The 18,691-nt window shown below is 46.0% G+C and overlaps 1 protein-coding gene across 6 annotated transcripts in view; it reads left to right on the top strand.

Annotated features, from left to right (window-relative positions):
- The window catches only part of unc5c (unc-5 netrin receptor C), a 288,173-nt gene that overhangs the window by 208,045 nt on the left and 61,437 nt on the right, over positions 1-18,691 (top strand). For all 6 annotated transcript variants that reach the window (XM_033022624.1, XM_033022615.1, XM_033022604.1 and 3 more), the window contains exons 3-4: positions 1,908-2,051; positions 4,929-5,032. In XM_033022624.1, coding sequence (XP_032878515.1) covers positions 1,908-2,051; positions 4,929-5,032 — 248 coding nt within the window. The remainder of the gene's footprint in view (positions 1-1,907; positions 2,052-4,928; positions 5,033-18,691) is intronic.

Below are 18,691 nucleotides of genomic sequence, written 5' to 3'. Positions count from 1 at the left end.
TCAAAAAATTCAAAATCAGCCGCGACTAAAAATAGGTTGCCGTTTTAAAAATCGGTAATTTTTTAGTCAAAGCCAGTTGCGATGCTAGTTGAAGGTGGTTGCCGGAGGTTGCAGGTAAGACCTTCCACTACCTTAGACATAGACATAGACATAGATCTAGAACAGTACAGGGATCTAGACATGCAGGTTTGTAGGTTAATTGGCTTTGGTAAAATTGTAAAATATAAATTGTCCCTAGTGTGTAGGATGGTGCTACACAGACTCAGTAAGCTGAGGGGCATGTTTTCGTGCTGTATCTAATCTGGAGAAAATGGATAGGTGATGTTTTGGGTTGGCACCCTTCTTCAGAATGGGTGCATCACTGCATGTTTTACCAACACTCTACTCCAGACACCAAGAAATTGCATATTGTGGATTCAGTCTAGTCCATCACACAGACCAGACCCTACCTCCCTCCCCACCCTATCGTCTCCATCTACACCACGTTTCCACGGGAAAGCAGCCAGCACAATCAAAGACCACTCCTACCTTGGGTCATTCCCGCTTCTCCCCTCTCCCATCAGGCTTTAAAGTTTAAAGGCACCTTCCACTAAGTTCAAGAACAGCTTCTTCCCCTCTGTGATCAGACTCTTGAATGCACGTTTCAGAAGCAGCACAGCTGTGCAACGATAGAGTTGCTGCCTCACCGCGCCAGAGAGCTGGGTGTGATCCTGACTTTGGGTGCTGTCTGCACGGAGTTTGCACGTTCTCCCTGTGACTGCGTGGGTTTTTCCCGGATGCTCCGGTTTTCTCCCACCCTCCAAAGACGTGCAGGTTTGTAGGTTAATTGGCTTCAATAAAATTGTAAATTGTCCCTAGTGTGTAGGATAGTGCTAGTGTACGGGGTGATCACTGGTCGGCGCGGACTCGGTGGGCTGAAGAGCCTGTTTTCACACTGTATCTAAAAATCTAAAGCTAACAATGAATTTCTGGTCTTCCAATCTACACCATTGGGGACTTACACGTTAGTTTCTTTACCTGCACTCAGTAGCTGTAACACTATATTCTGTACTCTGGTTATTTTCTCTTTTGCTCTCCCTGGTATACTCCTAAATGTTTGATTTCCTGGATAGTACGCAAAAGTATTTTTTTCACTGTACCTTGGTACACTTGACAATAAACTAAGCTAAATAAACTAAACTAGTTTAGTATATTGTCACGTGTACCAAGGTACAGTGAAAAGATTTTGTTGCGTGCTAACCAGTCAGCAGAAAGACTATATATGATCAAGCCATCCAGCGTGTGCAGATACAAGATAAAGGGAACAACTTTTAGTGCAAGATAAAGTCCAGTAAAGTCCAATTAAAGATAGTCCGAGGGTCTCCAGTGAAGTAGATGGTCGGACAGGACTGCTCTCTAGTTGGTGTTAGATTGGCTCAGTTGCCTGATAACTAAAATGTGCACGACAGATGGCACAATGGGCTAAGTGTTCGGCAGGCAACCGGTAGGTAGCCGGTTCGAATCCCGCTTGGAGTGCATACTGTCGTTGTGTCCTTGGGCAAGACACTTCACCCACCTTTGCCTGTGTGTGAATGTGTGTGAATGTGTGTGAGTGATTGGTGGTGGTCGGAGGGGCCGTAGGCGCATATTGGCAGCCACGCTTCCGTCAGTCTGCCCCAGGGCAGCTGTGGCTACAGAAGTAGCTTACCATCACCGAGTGTGACTGAGGAGTGACTGAATAATGCGATGTAAAGCGCCTTGTGTATTAGAAAGGCGCTATATAAATCCCATCCATTATTATTATTATAATGTGACAATAATAACCAATACTAATATTCAGATCAAGGCAAGTATGAATGGCAACTTACCATTTAAAGTGTTATTTGAAGAGATAGCTAACAACTTGAACCATTTCTTGTGACTGCCAGACCTCATCGTGAGGGAAGTGAGCATTGAGATCTCCAGGCAGCAAGTGGAAGAACTCTTTGGACCGGAAGACTACTGGTGCCAGTGCGTTGCGTGGAGTTCTTCTGGGACCACCAAGAGTCACAAGTCCTACGTCCGAATTGCATGTAAGTGTTGATGCACATAATTGGGGTCCAGTTTAGTTTAGTTTAGTTTTGAGATGCAGCAGGGAAATAGATCCTTCGGCCCACGGATTAAATGCTGACCAACGATCACCTGTACGCTGAAGGTCGATACACTGAGTTACTCCAGCACTTTGTATCAGGCAGCATCTCTGCAGACAAGGAATAGGTGATGAGACGGCAGTGGGAGCAGGGCAGGGCCTCGATGGTGGTGAGACGGGGGCCCGGCGAGCCACAGCTGTATCCCAACCACAGACCTGGCTTACTTGGAGAAGGAAGGCCACCGAGCAAGATATTTGGGCAGGTGCATGGATAGGAAAGGTTTAGAGGGATATGGGTCTATTGTGAACAAATAGGTCTAGATTCAATGGGTATCTTTGTTCGCATGGATGAGTTGGGCCGAAGCGGCTTCAAGAGATTCAGTGACGAAAGAGAGGATTCTGGAGCTGAGATCAACCCTCATCTTGTTGGAACTCAGGGCGGTAGAGAGGCACATCTGTATGTCTGCACTCCAATGATATAGAGGTTTGTAGATTAATTGGCTTGGTATAATTGTAAATTGGGCTAGTGTGTGTTGAGCAGTGTTAGTGTACGGGGTGCTCTCTGGTCAGCGTGGACTCGATGGACAGAAGGGCCTGTTTCCGCACAGTATCTCTAAACTAAGCTAAACTAAACTAAAGTTGCTGCCTGAGACCCGTGTTTGTTCCGGATTAAGGGTGCTGTCTGTACGGAGTTTGTACGTTCTTCCTGTGACCGCATGGGTTTTCTACGGATGTTCAGGTTTCCTCCCACATTCCAAAGACGTGCAGGTTTGTAGGTTAATTGGCTTCTATTACATTGTTGCTAGTAATGGGATAGAACTAGTGTAGAGGTGATAGAGGTCGTTGAAAGGCCTGTTTCCACTCTGTATCTCATAGAAACAGAGAAAAATAGATGCAGTAGTAGGCCATTCGGCCCTTCAAGCCATCTCCACCATTCAATATGATTATGGCTGATCATCTAAAATCAGTACCCCGTTTCTGCTTTTTCCCCATATCCCTTGATTCCTTTAGAGTTAAGAACTAGATCTAACTCTCCCTTGAAAGATCTTTTAAACTAAGACAAAAAAACAGGAATTGGGAGCTACATGTTCTACTTTGAACCATTATCGCTTTTTGTAACCAAAGTTTTGATGAAAGAATCAAATTGCAACCATGAGAGAAAGATAGAGGGGTTTAAGAATGTAATTCCAGAGAGCAGATACTCAAAGCTTGGCATCTATCAGCAAACATCTCAACTGGTAGAAACAAGGAACTGCTGATGCTGGTTTTCCAAAAAAAAAGGCACAAAGTGCCGGAGTAGCTCAGCGGGTCAGGCAGCATCTCTGGAGAACATGGATTGGTGACATGAGCAAGAAGTCACATGAAACAAGGTGTCAGCACAGGCAAGTGTTGAGGAAACACACATGGTTGTGGCCTTGATTCCGGGTCTACTGTTGTAGAGCCGGAGAGCAACAGGAATCACAGAGCAGCAAGAGAGGGTGTCACATAACTCCCGACGGAGAGAGGAGGAGAACTTCTTTAAAGCAGGCAGACCTTGATGAAGTTTTGCAGTGGGTCAAAATGTAGAAACAAGGAATTGCAAATGCTGATTTCTGCCAAAAATAGACTCAGAGTGCTGGAGTAACTCAGCAGGTCAGGCAACATCTCTGGAGAAAAAAGATGGGTGACATTTCGGGTCGTGTCTGAAGATGGGTTCTGACACAAAACGACATCCATCCCTTTTCTCCTGAGATGGTGCCTGACCAGCTGAGTCACTCCGGCATTTTGTGGGTGTCTTTGCCCATATACTGTACATTGTTCAGAGCAAGAAGAGAAATAACAGCTGCAATCACTTCTATTCATGCAGCATCTCTTACATGGTGAAAGGACTCAAGGCTCTTTGCAGCAATTTAGACAACAGACGTATACCTGAGATGGAGAACCAAATATCACCTGATTCAGAAAACCAGGGTTTGATCCTAACGTCGGATTCTATCTGTGTGGATCTTGCACCATCTCCCTGTGACCATGTAGGTTTCCTCTGGGTGTTTCGATTTCCTCCCACATCCCAAAGACGTGTGGGATTCATAGGTTAATTGGCCCTCTGTAAATTGGCCCCAGTATGTAGGATGTGAATGAGAAAGTGTGGTAACAGAGAAATAGGGTGATCAATGGTTGGTGTGGGCTCAGTGGGCCGAAGGGCCTGTTTTCATGCCGTATCTTTAAATCAATTCAATCTATCTGTAGAAACAAGGAACTGCAGATGCTGGTTTACCAAGGAAAGACACGAAATGCTGGAACATGTCAGGCAGCATCCCTGGAGAACATTTTGGGCCTGTCCCTCCTTCAGACTTCTACAGTATGTGTGTTGTGTTTATGCTGCAGCAAATAAGAATTTCATTGTAGAAACCAGGAGCTGCAGATGCTGGTTTACACCAAAGATAGACACAAAGTGCTGGAGAAACTTAGCGGGTCAGGCAGCATTTCTGGGGGAAAAGAATGAGTGATGTTCCATGTCGGGACCATTCTTCAGACTGAAAGTAGGAGGCGGGATGAGGCGGAGGGGGGGATGATGAAGAGCTGGAGGCAAGAAAAGACCAGAAATGCTGCCTGTCCCATTGAGTTAACCCAGCATTTCGTATCTATCTTCAATGTCTACCTTCGGTGTAAACCAGCACCTGCAGTGCCTACAGTTCCTTCCTACACCAGTCATTGTTCCGTTGTTGGTACATATGTTTGACAATGAAACACTCTTGACTTTTGACTTGGCTCTCTTTCTTGCCACTGTGTGTAATCGCTTGGACAGGCCCACGATTAATGATCTGTCTAATCTCTTGCCCAGATCTACGGAAGACGTTTGAACAGGAACCATTAGGCAAGGAGGTATCCGTGGAACAAGAGGTGCTTCTTCAGTGCCGCCCTCCTGAAGGTATCCCGTTGGCTGAGGTGAGTTTCTATCACAACATTCCTCCCCCTGACTGGATTTGCTCCAAGGTTAATGTGAAACTATGACTTTAAACAAACACCACGCAATATGATTAATGAGATGTAATAAATTAGTTATTCTGTGCTTCTGGCAGCGGAGGTTGATTGGGAGAGATTAATGAACTTGAATTTAGTTAATAAAAATGAACTACAGATGCTGGTTTATACCAACAATAGACAGCAAATGCTGGAGTAACTCAACGGGTCAGGCAGCATCTCTGGGGAAAATAGGTGAATAAGTGAAGTTTCGGGTCAGGACTCGTCTTCAACGTGACCCCACACATCTCCTTTAAACTTTGCCCCTCTCACCTTAAACCTCGTATTTGATATATCCATCCTGGGGGAAAAAAAAATCCTGACTGTCTGTGCCTCTCTATTCTTTGTGGAATTCTCTGCCACAGAAGGCAGTGGAGGCCAGTTCACTGGATGTTTTCAAGAGTTAGTTAGATTTAGCTCTTGGGTCTAAAGGAATCAAGGGATATGCGGAAAAGCCAGGAAGGGGGTACTGATTGTGGATGATCAGCCATGATCATATTGAATGACGATGCTGGCTCAAAGGGCCGAATAGCCTACTCCTGCACCTATTTTTCTATGTTGTGTGTTTCTATGTATATTTCTGACGGGTCTCCCATCAGCCTCTGGCATTCCAAGAGAGAACAGTCCAAATCCGTCCAACCTCTTCCTGCAGCTGTGATGCGATGGGCAGTTTTCACCACCCTCTGCAGTGCTTTCCGGTCGGAGACAGAGCAGTTGCCATACCATACTGTGATACAGTTGGTAAGGATGCTCTCGATGGTGCAGCGGTAGAAGTTCACCAGAATCTGAGGAGACAGATGGTCCTTCTTTAGTCTCCTCAGGAAGAAGAGACGCTGGTGAGCCTTCTTGACCAGAGTTGAGGTATTGTGGGTCCAAGAGAGGTCATCAGAGATGTTGACCCCCAGGAACCTGAAGCTGGAAACACGTTCCACCTCCGTCCCGTTAATATGGATGGGGGTGTGCGTGCCGCCCCTAGACCTTCTGTAGTCCACAATGAGCTCTGATTCATCAGTATGATGACGGAGTATTTTTAGTACTGAGGTGCAAGATTGCTGGAGTTGTCTTGGTGTAGGCATGGATTTCTCTTTGAACATGTGAAAGCTCAGTCCTCCTTAATTATTAATCATCTGTGCTTTAACCTCAGATATGTTTTGCCTTTTCTGAAGCAGATCTGCATATCACTAAAATATTAAAGGCCATTATCTTTTCTTCATTGAATAAATAACTGGTGTTTGTTCATCGCCCAGGTGTTAAGACTTAGGCGAAGCACAGTGCTTGCTTGGTTGAATTATTAATCAATTCTAATGCCACCTTTTCTTCATATTCAAACTGGGAACAGTCTTTCACTGCAGCCTCCTCTGATTCCAAGCCGAGTGCCTCTGGGAATGTTTAAACCTAACCTTTGAAAATAATCGTGGGGATTTGCATAGAGGTGTAGTCTGCCTTTACCTTACACAATTTAACCATTTAAACTCCTCTTCTCATTCCCACATTGACCTTTCTGTGCTGGGCCTCCTCCATTGCCAGTGTGAGGCTGCACACAAACCGGAGGAAGAGCACCTCATATTCTATGGGCAGCTTACAACCCAAGGATATGCACGTTGAATTCTCCAATTTTAAGTAATAATCTCTTGCCCGCCTCCCTCTTTCCTGCACCATCTTATACCAGGAAGGGTCCCGACCCGAAACATAATCTATCCATGTTTTCCTGAGACCCACCCAGTTACTCCAGCATTGTGACTCTATCTTTGGTATAAACCAACATCTGCAGTTCCTTTTCATTAACAAAATTTAAATTCATTAATCTTTCCCAATACCATGCACCTATTTTTCCCATTATCTGGCCCCACTCACCCTTCTCATTGCCCCTCTTTCGTACTTTAATCTCCCATCCCCATGTCTCTCAATTCCCTTTTATCTCCCCCGCCCCTCTTCCCCCACCCCCCTGTTCCCTTCCCCTTGTATTTAGGGTGGTGAAGTGGCACATCAGTAGAGCTGACCCATAGTCAGGATCGATCCCGGGTCTCTGGCACCATAAGACAGCAACTCTACGGCTGACTCACCCTGTCGCCCTGTGTCGGGAGTGGATGAGATAGTGTGAATGGGTGATCGATGATCAGCATAGACTTGGTGGGCCAAAGGCCCTGTTTCTATGCTGTGTCCCAAAACTAAGCTCCCCTAGACTTTTGATACAGTTAGCCAGTATACTCTCCACTGAGCTCCTCTGGCAGTTCGATAGAGTATTTGGCAATATGCCAAAATCTCCTCACACGTTGAGGAAATCTAGCAGCTAAATCAATAGACCCACCTGAAAAGTAATATTTATTGGCTGGACCCAAGCCAAAGGCCAGACAGCACAAGGCAAATTAGATTTTAAAAAGAAAATTAATGGGATTTGAAAGCTGAGATAAGTGATATACTGCCTTTACGGTTACAGGGGAGGGAGGGTGTATAAGATCATGAGAGGATTGGGTAGATATACAGAGTCTTTTACACAGAGATGGGGAATCAACAACCAGAGGACATGGGTTTAATGTGAGGGGGGAAAGATTTAATAGGAACCCGAGGGGTAACATTTTTAGATAGGTAGATAGGTAGATAGATAGATAGATAGATAGATAGATAGATAGATAGATAGATAGATAGATAGATAGATAGATAGATAGATAGATAGATAGATAGATAGATAGATAGATAGATAGATAGATAGATAGATAGATACTTTATTAATACTTTATTATTTACACAAAGAGCTGCTGGAAGAGGTAGTTGAGGCAGGTACCGTCACAACATTTAACACTGATGGAAGTGTGAAAATTGATGTGGACCAGAAACAACGTGGAATGATTTCAAGTGCGCTCTCGTAATTTTGTCCAGATTAAATGAGGTGCTGGACCACCATTGCTGGAAAGTCAGTGGTAGAACTGTATTTGCTTTTAAAAAAATAATTAGATTCAGTAAAGGACAGCACGGTGGTGCAGCAGCAGATTTGCTGCCTACAGCACCAGAGATTCAGGTTAGATCCTGACCTCAGGTACTGTCTGTACAGAGTTTGCATGTTCTCCCTGTGACCGCGTGGGTTTTCTCCTGGTGCTCCGATTTCCACCCACACTCCAAAGATGTGCAGGTTTGTAATTTAACTGGCTTCTGTAAATTGCCCCTAGTGTGTAGGATAGAACTAATGTAAACGGCTGATCGCTGGTTAGCGCAGACTCTGTAGGTCTTAACGCCTGTCTCACGAGCATGCGACTCCATGCGGTAAGCGCGACCTAACGTGGTCGCTTGAGCCGTACGGCCTCGCGGGGCCGGTCCAACTTCGATCGCCGGAGCCGCATGGAGTTGAGCGGAGCTGGTCCTGACATCGCGCGGGGCTCCGAAAAACTGACCGTGTTCAAAAATTCCACGCGGCAACGGCCTGCCGGCCCGCAGCGGCCTCGATGCCGTACGTCACGCGCGAACTTCCCGCGGACTTCGCTCGAACTTCATGTCACTCACTCGACCTCCGCGCGGCCACCGATTCTGGTTTGGTCGCGCTTGCCGCATGCAGGCGCATACTCGTGGGGCAGGCCCTGTTTCCACGCTGTATCTCCAAAGTCTAAAGTAATGAGTGAAGTTGTAAAGATATGATCCAATGACCACTTGGACAAATTTCAGGGTGATACTGACTAAGAAAGCAGTGATTGTGTGTGGGTCAGACAAAGGCAACAGGATCAGGTTTCCACTGCTAGGATTGAAAACAATAAAAGTTAGGAGCAAGATTAGGCCATTCAGCCCCAAAGGCAGATCCTGTCAGACAGCCAGAGCTACCATCGTTAATAGTGGTATTTAAGCGGCTTTTAGATCGGCACATTAATAGATGACGTTCTGGGTAGGGAGAAAGCTGTAAAAGAGGTGGGGACTGGACAAAGACTGACAAGTATTCATAATATATATATATTCAATTTGCTGGAGATACTCAATGGGTCAGGCAGCATCTCTGAAGAACATGGATAGGTGGGCAGCACAGTGGTGCAGCAGTAGAGCTGCTGCCTTACAGATTCAGAGACCTGATTTCGATCCCAACTTCGGATGCTGCCTGTACGGAGTTTGTACATTCTCCCTGTGACCACGTGGGTTTTCTCCGGGTGCTCTGGTTTCCTCCCACACTCCAAAGACGTACAGGTTTGTTAATTAGCTTCTGTAAATTGTAAATTGTCCCTTGTGTGTAAGATAATGTTAGTGTACGAGTGATCACTGGTCAGTGTGGACCCATTGGGCTGAAAGGCCAGTTTGGACGTTGTATCTCTAAAGTCTAAAGGTGGCATTTCTGGTCGGGACTCTTCTTTATAATGATAGGTGGATACAGGTGAGTGGGATTTTGATTAGCAGATGGGTGGACAAAGGCTGGAGGAGACAAAGGGGGGAGAGGGGGTTAGTTAAGGAGGAAGGGGAGGGAATGGCAGGATACGGATCACGTGCAGACAGATGAGTAGAATATCTTGGCATCATGTTCAGTATAAACATTGTGGGCCGTCAGGCCTGTTTCTGTACTGTACTGTTCTATGTTCTGTAATGACAACCTTAAGGGCCTGTCCCACCAGCATGCGATTGCATGCGTCCAGCGCGACCAAACGTGGTGGCTTGAGGCATACGGCCTCGCGGGGCCGGTCGCACTTCCAACCGCGGAGCCGTCTGGAGTTGTGCGAGGCTGGTCCCGACATCATACTGACCAATCAGCTGGGCAGGAGGCGGGCCGACTAAATTTGGACGTCGCACGGCGTCGGGTGGTTACATTATCATGCAATGGCACGCCGGGCGGTGACGTCATCGCGCAATGCCACGCGCTATGGGTACGCCGCCAAGACGCTGTGTACGCCGTCAAGACGCTGCGTACGGCATCGAGACGCTACGTACGGCGTTGAGACGCTGCATACACCCGTCGAGGCGCTGCGTAAGGCCTCAAAGCGGCTGCGGGCCGGCAGGTCATTGCCGCGTGGAATTTTTGGACAGTGTCAGTTTTTCACAGCCCCGCGCAATGTCGGGACCAGCTCCGCACAACTCCATACGGCTCCGGCGATCGAAGTGGGACCGGCCGCGCGAGGCCGTACGGCTCAAGCGACCACGTTAGGTCACGCTCGCCGCAGGCAGTCGCATGCTCGTGGGACAGGCCCTTGACTTTAGACTTGAGACTTTAGAGACAGAGCGTGGAAACAGGCCCTTCAACCCACCGAGTCCACACCAACCAGTGATCACCCCATACACTAACACTATCCAACACACTAGGGACAATTTAAAATTTGCAGAAGCCAATTAACCTACAAACCTGCACGTCTTTGGAGTGTGGGAAGAAACCGGAGCACCCGGAGAAAACTCACGCAGCCACAGGGAGAATGTACAAACTCCATACAGACAGCACCTGAGGTCAGGATCGAACCCGGGTCTCTGGCGCAGTAAGGCAGTAGCTTCACCACCATGCCACCCACTATACTTCCTGTCTTAAATGTTCAGCTGCTTCTAACTGGGGTGTATACAGGACACAAACACAGCCACACTTGCTGACGAATTGCTCTAGTCATGAACAAAAGCACAATGTTACTTCGGAGTCACGTGAGTGACTACGTGAAGAACCCCACCAGGACGCATGCGTGTCATATCGCTACACGCATTGCGAAACGTCAGGCGGGGTGGAACGACGTTCCCCCGCAGTGGCAATTTAAAAAGCCGGAACCAGCAGGTAAGAGTTACTCTGTGGTCTTTTTGTGTGTTTCCTATACCAACTTACAGGTGGGAAGCATGGACAAGTCAAAGAAAGCAACAAGGGCTGCGACAAAGCTGGTGGGGGAGGACCGCGGAGTAGCGGGCAGCCTGCAGCGGCCAGCGGCACTTGAATCACCGATAATGGTATCAGCTGTGCCCGATGTCGCCTCCGCACCGGCCAGATCCACCCTGCGGCCGGGCGGTAAGGCAAGACAGAAAACTAACAAAGTCGTGGACTCAGATGAGTCCGACTTTGAGCAGCCGCGGGCGGCCAGCGACCGTGAGCGCTGGAGCCGGATGGAGCGGTGTGTGGAGCATTTGCTCCAACGTGACAGACTCCGGGAGATGGAGTCGAGTCACTGTGGGCTCTATGTAAAACCCACAACAGCACCTCTTGTAGGGCTGCACAGTGCTTCTCCCTCATCAGAAGGGAGTACTGGGGGTCAGTACTGGGCTGATCCTGAAGAGGGGTTCGCAGAAGAAAAATCAAGTGTGCAGGGGATGCAGGAACGAGAAAATCTGCTGGACATGGTGTCCAACTTCATACAGCCAGACCAGACTGGCCAAAACCTGGAGCAAAAGCTTGCTGCCAGTATAGACTATATGTCTTTTAACCAGCTACAAGAACAGGCTGTATTGGACACCACGTCAAGACTCCTGGCACCGGGTAACTGTATATCCCTGAATGTTCCAGTAGTCAATACTTGTATATGGAAACATATTGGAATAGGAGTTAGAGGCATGGATGTCAAACTCCAAAAGGTATTAAAACTCCTAACAGCCGGGATAACAGCATTCACCCGCACAGTGGATGAGAAGGACATGTCCCAGGACCAACAGGATGCACTGGCATAGCTTTGCAACACTCAATATGAGATAAACAGCATCAGGAAGAATGCCATCCGACCCACTTTAAATCCGAAATTCGTGGGTCTGTGCAAACCTGGGAACATAAAACCACCTATACTACTATTTGGAGGTAACCTATCGAAGCAAGTCAAGGAGCTTGATGAGGAAGCAAAAACCCTGGGACTCATAAAAGGGACTTCATCAAAAACCCACTACAGCCACAGACAGCACCCCTACGCACCCACCAGTAGAACAAGACCGACTGGTGAAAGTTCGAAGGTCCGGTACACCAAACATGAGTCTTTTTTAGGCCATGGCCCAGGCCGGCCTTCTTGGAAGATACGCGAACCTCCAACATCAACCAAACCACAAACCCAGACACCACTGCCTCAACATCAACGAAGGATTTACAAAAAGAAGTAAACCTGCCACTGGTAACTATGGAGGTAGGTGGGTCTGGTTCCCTACAAAATACAGGGAGCATGGAGGTTGGGGGGAGATTACACTCCTTTCTGGATGCATGGAGCATGTTAACTACCGATACTTATATTTTAAGCAGTATCCAGGGATATACCATAGAATTTATACACAAATACAGCCCTCCAGTTCAACATATGCCAAACCGAATGTTCGTACTTTCTGGTAAAGAAAAATCAGAAGCGCATGCTGAACTGGAACGGCTTTACGCAAAAGGGGTAATTGAAAAATCCCAACACGAACCGTTAGAATACGTGTCCAATATATTTACCAAAAACAAAAAAGATGGTGGTTGTCGCATCATCATAGATCTGACCAAATTGAATACATTTGTACAATATATTCATTTTAAAATGGAAACCTTTGTTACTGCTAAACAATTGATTTCCAAAGGTTACTTCATAGCTAGCATCGATTTAAAAGATGCTTACTATTCAGTGCCTATACGAGGTGACCACAGATGTTTCTTAAAATGTATCTGGATGGGACAGCACTGGCAGTATAGAGCGCTGCCAAATGGGTTAACATCAGCCCCCAGGCTGTTCACTAAAATTTTGAAACCAGCCCTAGCGTTTCTACGGAAACAAAAGCACATGGCCGTGGCATATCTAGATGACATACTTATCGTGGGCAAAACTTTGGAATTGGCCAAACAAACTGTAACAGCCACAAAACAGTTATTTGAAAAACTGGGGTTTATTATCCATCCAGTTAAATCTAAATTAACGCCTTCCACTACAATGGACTATTTGGGGTTCACCATTGACTCAGTTCACATGTCGGTGACTTTGCCAAAGGGAAAGGCTATAGACTTAATAGAGGCTTGCAATAACCTCATTGACATCAGTAAACCATCCATCAGATTGGTAGAAAAAGTAATTGGCAAAATAGTGGCTGCCTTTTCAGCCACACAATTTGGACCTTTACATTACGAACATTTACAGAGAGCAAAAATACAAGCACTCAAAATTAATGCTGGTCATTTTGACAGACCAATGAAGCTACCAATCAAAGCTATAATGGAACTAAAATGGTGGATAGATAACATTTGGCTTTGTTTCAATCCAATCATTATCAGCAACCCTTCAATGGTGCTACAAACTGATGCCAGTGCACTTGGTTGGGGTGCCACCAATTCCATCTCCAGCTGTGGAGGTAGATGGACTGCTCAGGAGGCATCATTATTACTCACACTGGGCATAAACTACCTGGAAATGTTGGGTGCATTCTATGGCCTAAAGTCATATTGTACTGGGTCATATCATCAGCATGTTAGACTACAGATTGACAATACCACCGTGGTAGCATATATCAACCACATGGGTGGAAACAAATCGACATCATGTGACAATCTGGCTAATACAATTTGGCAATGGTGTATCCAGAGAGATATTTGGATATCAGCTACTTACCTACCAGGTAAACTAAATTTAGTGGAGACACCAGGTCATGCAAATTTAATGAAAACACCGAATGGATGTTGAATAAAAAGTATTTGCTGATATTACAGCACGATATGGAACACCAGATATCGATCTATTCGCATCCAGGTTTAATCACCAGTTATCAAATTATGTTTCATGGGAACCAGACCCTGGGGCAGCGGCGACAGATGCATTTTCACTGCATTGGGGGAAATTGTTTATTTATGCATTCCCTCCTTTCTGCCTCATCAGTCGGGTATTAAGGAAAATACAGCAGGACTCTGCGTCTGGTATTTTGGTAGTACCCGATTGGCCTACTCAACCATGGTTCCCAGTGATACTGAACATGGTATTAGAACCATGTATCACCATCCCGAATGGACCAGACTTGTTGGTTCATCCCATAACAAGGGATTGCCAGCCATGCCATAACTATTTGAATTTATTAATTTGTAGAGTTTAAAAATACCTCTACTACAGCTGGGACTGACGGACCGTACAGTGAACATGATTTCGGCGGCCCAAACACAGTCCACCAAAAAACAGTATCTGGTCTATATCAGTAAGTGGGAGATGTATTGTAACAAAAACAGCATCACCTACAGAGATATGAACATCCCGTCTGTTCTGGAATACCTGGCATGCCTCCATTATGATGAGGGGCTCAGTTATTGTGCCATCAACTGCGCCAGAAGTGCCTTATCAACTTATCTATGGCAAGGAACAGAGCGTCACTCTGTTGGGACTCACCCACTGGTAACAAATATGGGATGTGAGTATTGTCCTGAAGATGCTCAGGAATTGGTCTCCAGCAACAGCTCTGTCCCTACATAGACTGACATTAAAAACAGTCATGCTAATGGCATTGGTCACGGCACAAAGGGTACAGTCATTACATAAATTAAGACTGGACAACATGACTTCTTCATCTGAAAATATTACGTTTCATATTTATGAATTAGTAAAGCAGAACAGACAGGGATCAGCAGGCCTCAATATAGAATTTAGGTCTTACCCAACAGATGATCGTCTCTATATAGTAAGACATTTGTCGTTATACATGGAGAAAACGAAAATCATCAGAGGCAATGAGAAGGCACTTTTAGTCAGCCATAAGCAACCACACAAAAGAGTGATGGTCCAGTCCATCTCAAGATGGCTGAAACAGGTTCTAACACAGGCTGGGGTGGATACTAATATTTTTAAATCTCATTCCACCAGGGCTGCAGCTACATCGGCAGCTATGCAGTTGGATGTACCAATGGATCAAATCCTCAAGGCAGCAGGATGGTCAGGGGAAAAAACATTCCAACTATTTTATCATAAACCAGTCATGAAACCTGGAACGTTTGCAGAAACAATTTTAAGTTCTGTAATTTAATTTACCCCATAAATAGGGGTTATAATTTGTGTTAATAAATTTCATGGATTTTAATGTCGGATTCATGTCTAAATTATGTTGACACAGTTCCTCCTACAGTCATTAAGGCAGATGTGATGCATGGACTTGTTTCCACGGCATGAAATCACGGAGCTTTGAAATCTTCACGTAGTCACTCACGTGACTCCGAAGTAAAATAGTAAGATTAAACGAGAACTTACCAGTTCTAAGTTTGATCATTATTTTATGAGGAGTATGTTGAGGGAATACGTGCCCTCCGCTCCCACCCATGATCATATACTCAACTGGTATTTCTTTCTCTAATCTTACTATGTCTAAGTCATTACAGTTATCTGTGATTTCACACCGCTGCTTTGAAGAAAGACACGCATGCGTCCTGGCGGGGTTCTTCACGTATTCCCTCAACGTACTCCTCATAAAATAATGATCAAACTTCGAACTGGTAAGTTCTCGTTTAATCTTACTATTTATCCTGACACAATCTCAGGAGATTACACCTGGACAATTGCTCATTTAGACTTTATGTCCCGCTGGTGAAGTTGTGGTGGGAGGGGAGGGAGGGGGTGGGGGGTTGGTTTGGGGATGTGGGGAAACAGATCTGTTGTGTCCAATTACCTACTGATCGGCACCTGAGAATTATGGGCGTAATTGGCACATTTGTTCAAATTAGCTCTCGTGGAAATCGCTGCAGTGCTGTAAAGGGAGATGGCAAAAGGCAGCTGGTTGAATGAGAAAAAAGAGCTGAGAGTTGCCGGATTTTAAATATGTATTACCTCATAATAGGCCCAGTGGAGGCTTGGGTGTAATGAATGCAAGGGAAACAATACACGATTAAGCAGAGGAAAATGCATGGAGTATGAGGAAGGGTTCACACCCGAAACATCACCTATCCCTTTTCGACAGAGATGCTGCCTGACCTGCTGTGACACCAGCATTTTGAGATTTAGTTTAATTTAGTTCAGGGATACTGTGTGGGAACAGGCCCTTCGGCCCACCAAGGACACCCTACACACTATGGACAATTTACAAATGAATTAACCTACAAACCAGAGCACCCGTAATCAGTATCAAACCGGGGTCTCTGGCGCTGTAGACAACAACTCTACTGCTGCACACTGTCTTTCTGAAGCAGGGAAGGTGGTGATGTTGTGAAACTAGATGCGGGCAGGTGGATTGCAACCTAATGGTATGAACGTTGTATTCTCTGATTTTAAGTAAGATCCCCTTACACCCCTCTCTCTTTCCAGTGCCCTCCCCATGCGCCTATTTCTCCCACTATCCCGCACGAGTTGTCCTATTCCTTTCCCCTCCTTTGTACATTCATCTGGAGTGGTAGAGATGCTGCCTTACAGCGCCAGAGACCCGGGTTTGATCCTGACTACAGGTGCTGTCTGCACGGAGTGACCACATCAATTTCTCTGGGTGCTCCGGATTCCTCCCACACTCCATAGACGTGCAAGTTTGTAGGTTAATTGGCTTTGGTAAAATTGTGAATTGTTCCTAGTGCGTAGGATGGTGTTACTGTACGGGGTGAGACGGGTCAGTGTGGACTCTTTGGGCCGAAGGGCCTGTTTCCACAATGTATCTCAAAACTAAACTAAACTACCCAGTTTGTTTTGTATATATTTTGTTTTGTATAGAATTTAAATTCTGAATCAAGTTTATCTTTGGAAAAATAACCTTCCCAGCAGCTACTGAGGTGCAGTCATTCATGGTTTTTATACTTACGGCACAGAAGGAGGCCATTTGGCCCATGCTGTCTAGATTGGAGGGTATTAACCAGAAGAATAGGTTGAACAAACTTGGATTGTTTTCTCTGGAGCACCAGGATAAAAGGAATAACATTTAGTGCAAGATAAAATTCTGTAAAGTCCGATTAAAGATAGTCTGAGGGGGTGGGAGGTCAGGGTTGCTCTCTAGTTGGTGATAGGATGGTTCAGTTTCCTGATAACAGCTGGGAAGAAACTGTCCCTGTATCAGGAGGTGTGCGTTTTCACACTACTGTACCTCTTACCTGATGGGAGAGGGGAGAAGAGGGGGTGACCAAGGCGAGACTGATCCTTGATTATACTGGTGGCCTTGCAGTGGCAGCGTGAAGTGTAGACGGAGTCAATGGAAGGGAGGTTGATTTGTGTGATGGTCTGGGCAGTGTCCATAACACTGCAATTTCTTGTAGTCTTGGATGGAGCTGCTTCCAAACAAAGACTATGGTGCAAGACTTTGGGGGTTGTGTCTGTTCTGGGGGTGATGTATGTTGTGGTGCGAAGTGCCAGTGTGGTCATATGTGGCTCACTAACATCCCACGACCACATTGGAGAGCAACACTACCACCTGCTGGTCTGTGCAGCAACTGCTTGGAGATAAAGCCAGAGACTGTGAAACCGATTAGGGACAAACAGCCTGGGAACAGTCCCTTCAGCTCAACTTGCCCATGCCGACCAACATACCCCATCTACCCTAGTCCCACCTGCCTGCATTTAGCCATTATCCCTCTAAACCTATCCTATCCAGGTAGGTACCTGTCCAAATGTCTTTTTAATGTTGTTATATAGTGCCTGCCTCAATTATCTCCTCTGGCAGCTTGTTCCATATACCCAACACACTCTGTTTGTAAAGGTTGTCCCTCAGGTTCCTATTAAACCTTCCCCCCTCACCTTAAACCCACCGTATGTCCTCTGGTTCTTGATTCCCCTACTCACCATAAAATAGTCTTTTGCCGTTCTTTCAGGGATGTTCTCAGAGCATAGAACACAGAACAGCACAGGAACAGGCCCTTCAGCCCACAATGTCCGTGCTGGACATGATGCCAAACTGAACTAATCTCTGCCTGCACGTGATCCGTATCCTTCCATTTCCTGTATAACCACGCGCCAATTCAAAATTCTCTTAAGCACCACTATCGTATCTGCCTCCACCGCCACTTCTGGCGGCATGTTCCAGTCACCCACCACTCTCTGCGTAAAAAAAAATTATTGTTTTTATTGAATGATTGTTTATTGTTGATAATACAACATCCCCACCTAGCCCCACACAAGGTGGGTGACACAGCGGTACAGCGGTAGAGTTGCTGCCTTACAGCGCCAGGGACCCGGGTTCAATCCTGACTACAGCGTTTGTATATTCTCCCTGTGACCGCGTGGGTTTTCTCCAGGTTACCCCGGTTTCCTCCCACACTTTAAAGACGTACGGGTTTGTAGGTTATTTAGCTTTGGTAAAAAAATGTAAAGTTGTCCCTAGTGTGTAGGATGGTGATAATGTATGGGATGATCGCTGGTCAGTGCGGACTCGGAGTCCGAAGGGCCTGTTTCTGCTCTGTATCTCTAAAGTCTAAAGATGCATCTACATTTTAAGCATTTAGGCAAGCACACAAACAGACAGGAAATAGAGGGATGTGGACCTTGTGCAGGCGAATGTACAAATTAAATCACTGGTATTGGTATTCAACGGGTGAGGCAGCATCTATGGAGCGAAGGAATATGCGACATTTCGGGGCGAGACCCTTCTTCAGACTGAGTTTCTCTAGCTTTGTTTGCCTATCTTCGATTTTCCAGCATAGAAACATAGAAACATAGAAAATAGGTGCAGGAGTAGGCCATTCGGCCCTTCGAGCCTGCACCGCCATTCAATGTGATCATGGCTGATCATCCAACTCAGTATCCTGTACCTGCCTTCTCTCCATACCCCCTGATACCTTTA

The sequence above is a fragment of the Amblyraja radiata genome, chromosome 1 (assembly GCF_010909765.2).
Source record: "Amblyraja radiata isolate CabotCenter1 chromosome 1, sAmbRad1.1.pri, whole genome shotgun sequence".
Taxonomy (NCBI): domain Eukaryota; kingdom Metazoa; phylum Chordata; class Chondrichthyes; order Rajiformes; family Rajidae; genus Amblyraja; species Amblyraja radiata.
This window is presented reverse-complemented; position numbering and strand designations above follow the sequence as displayed.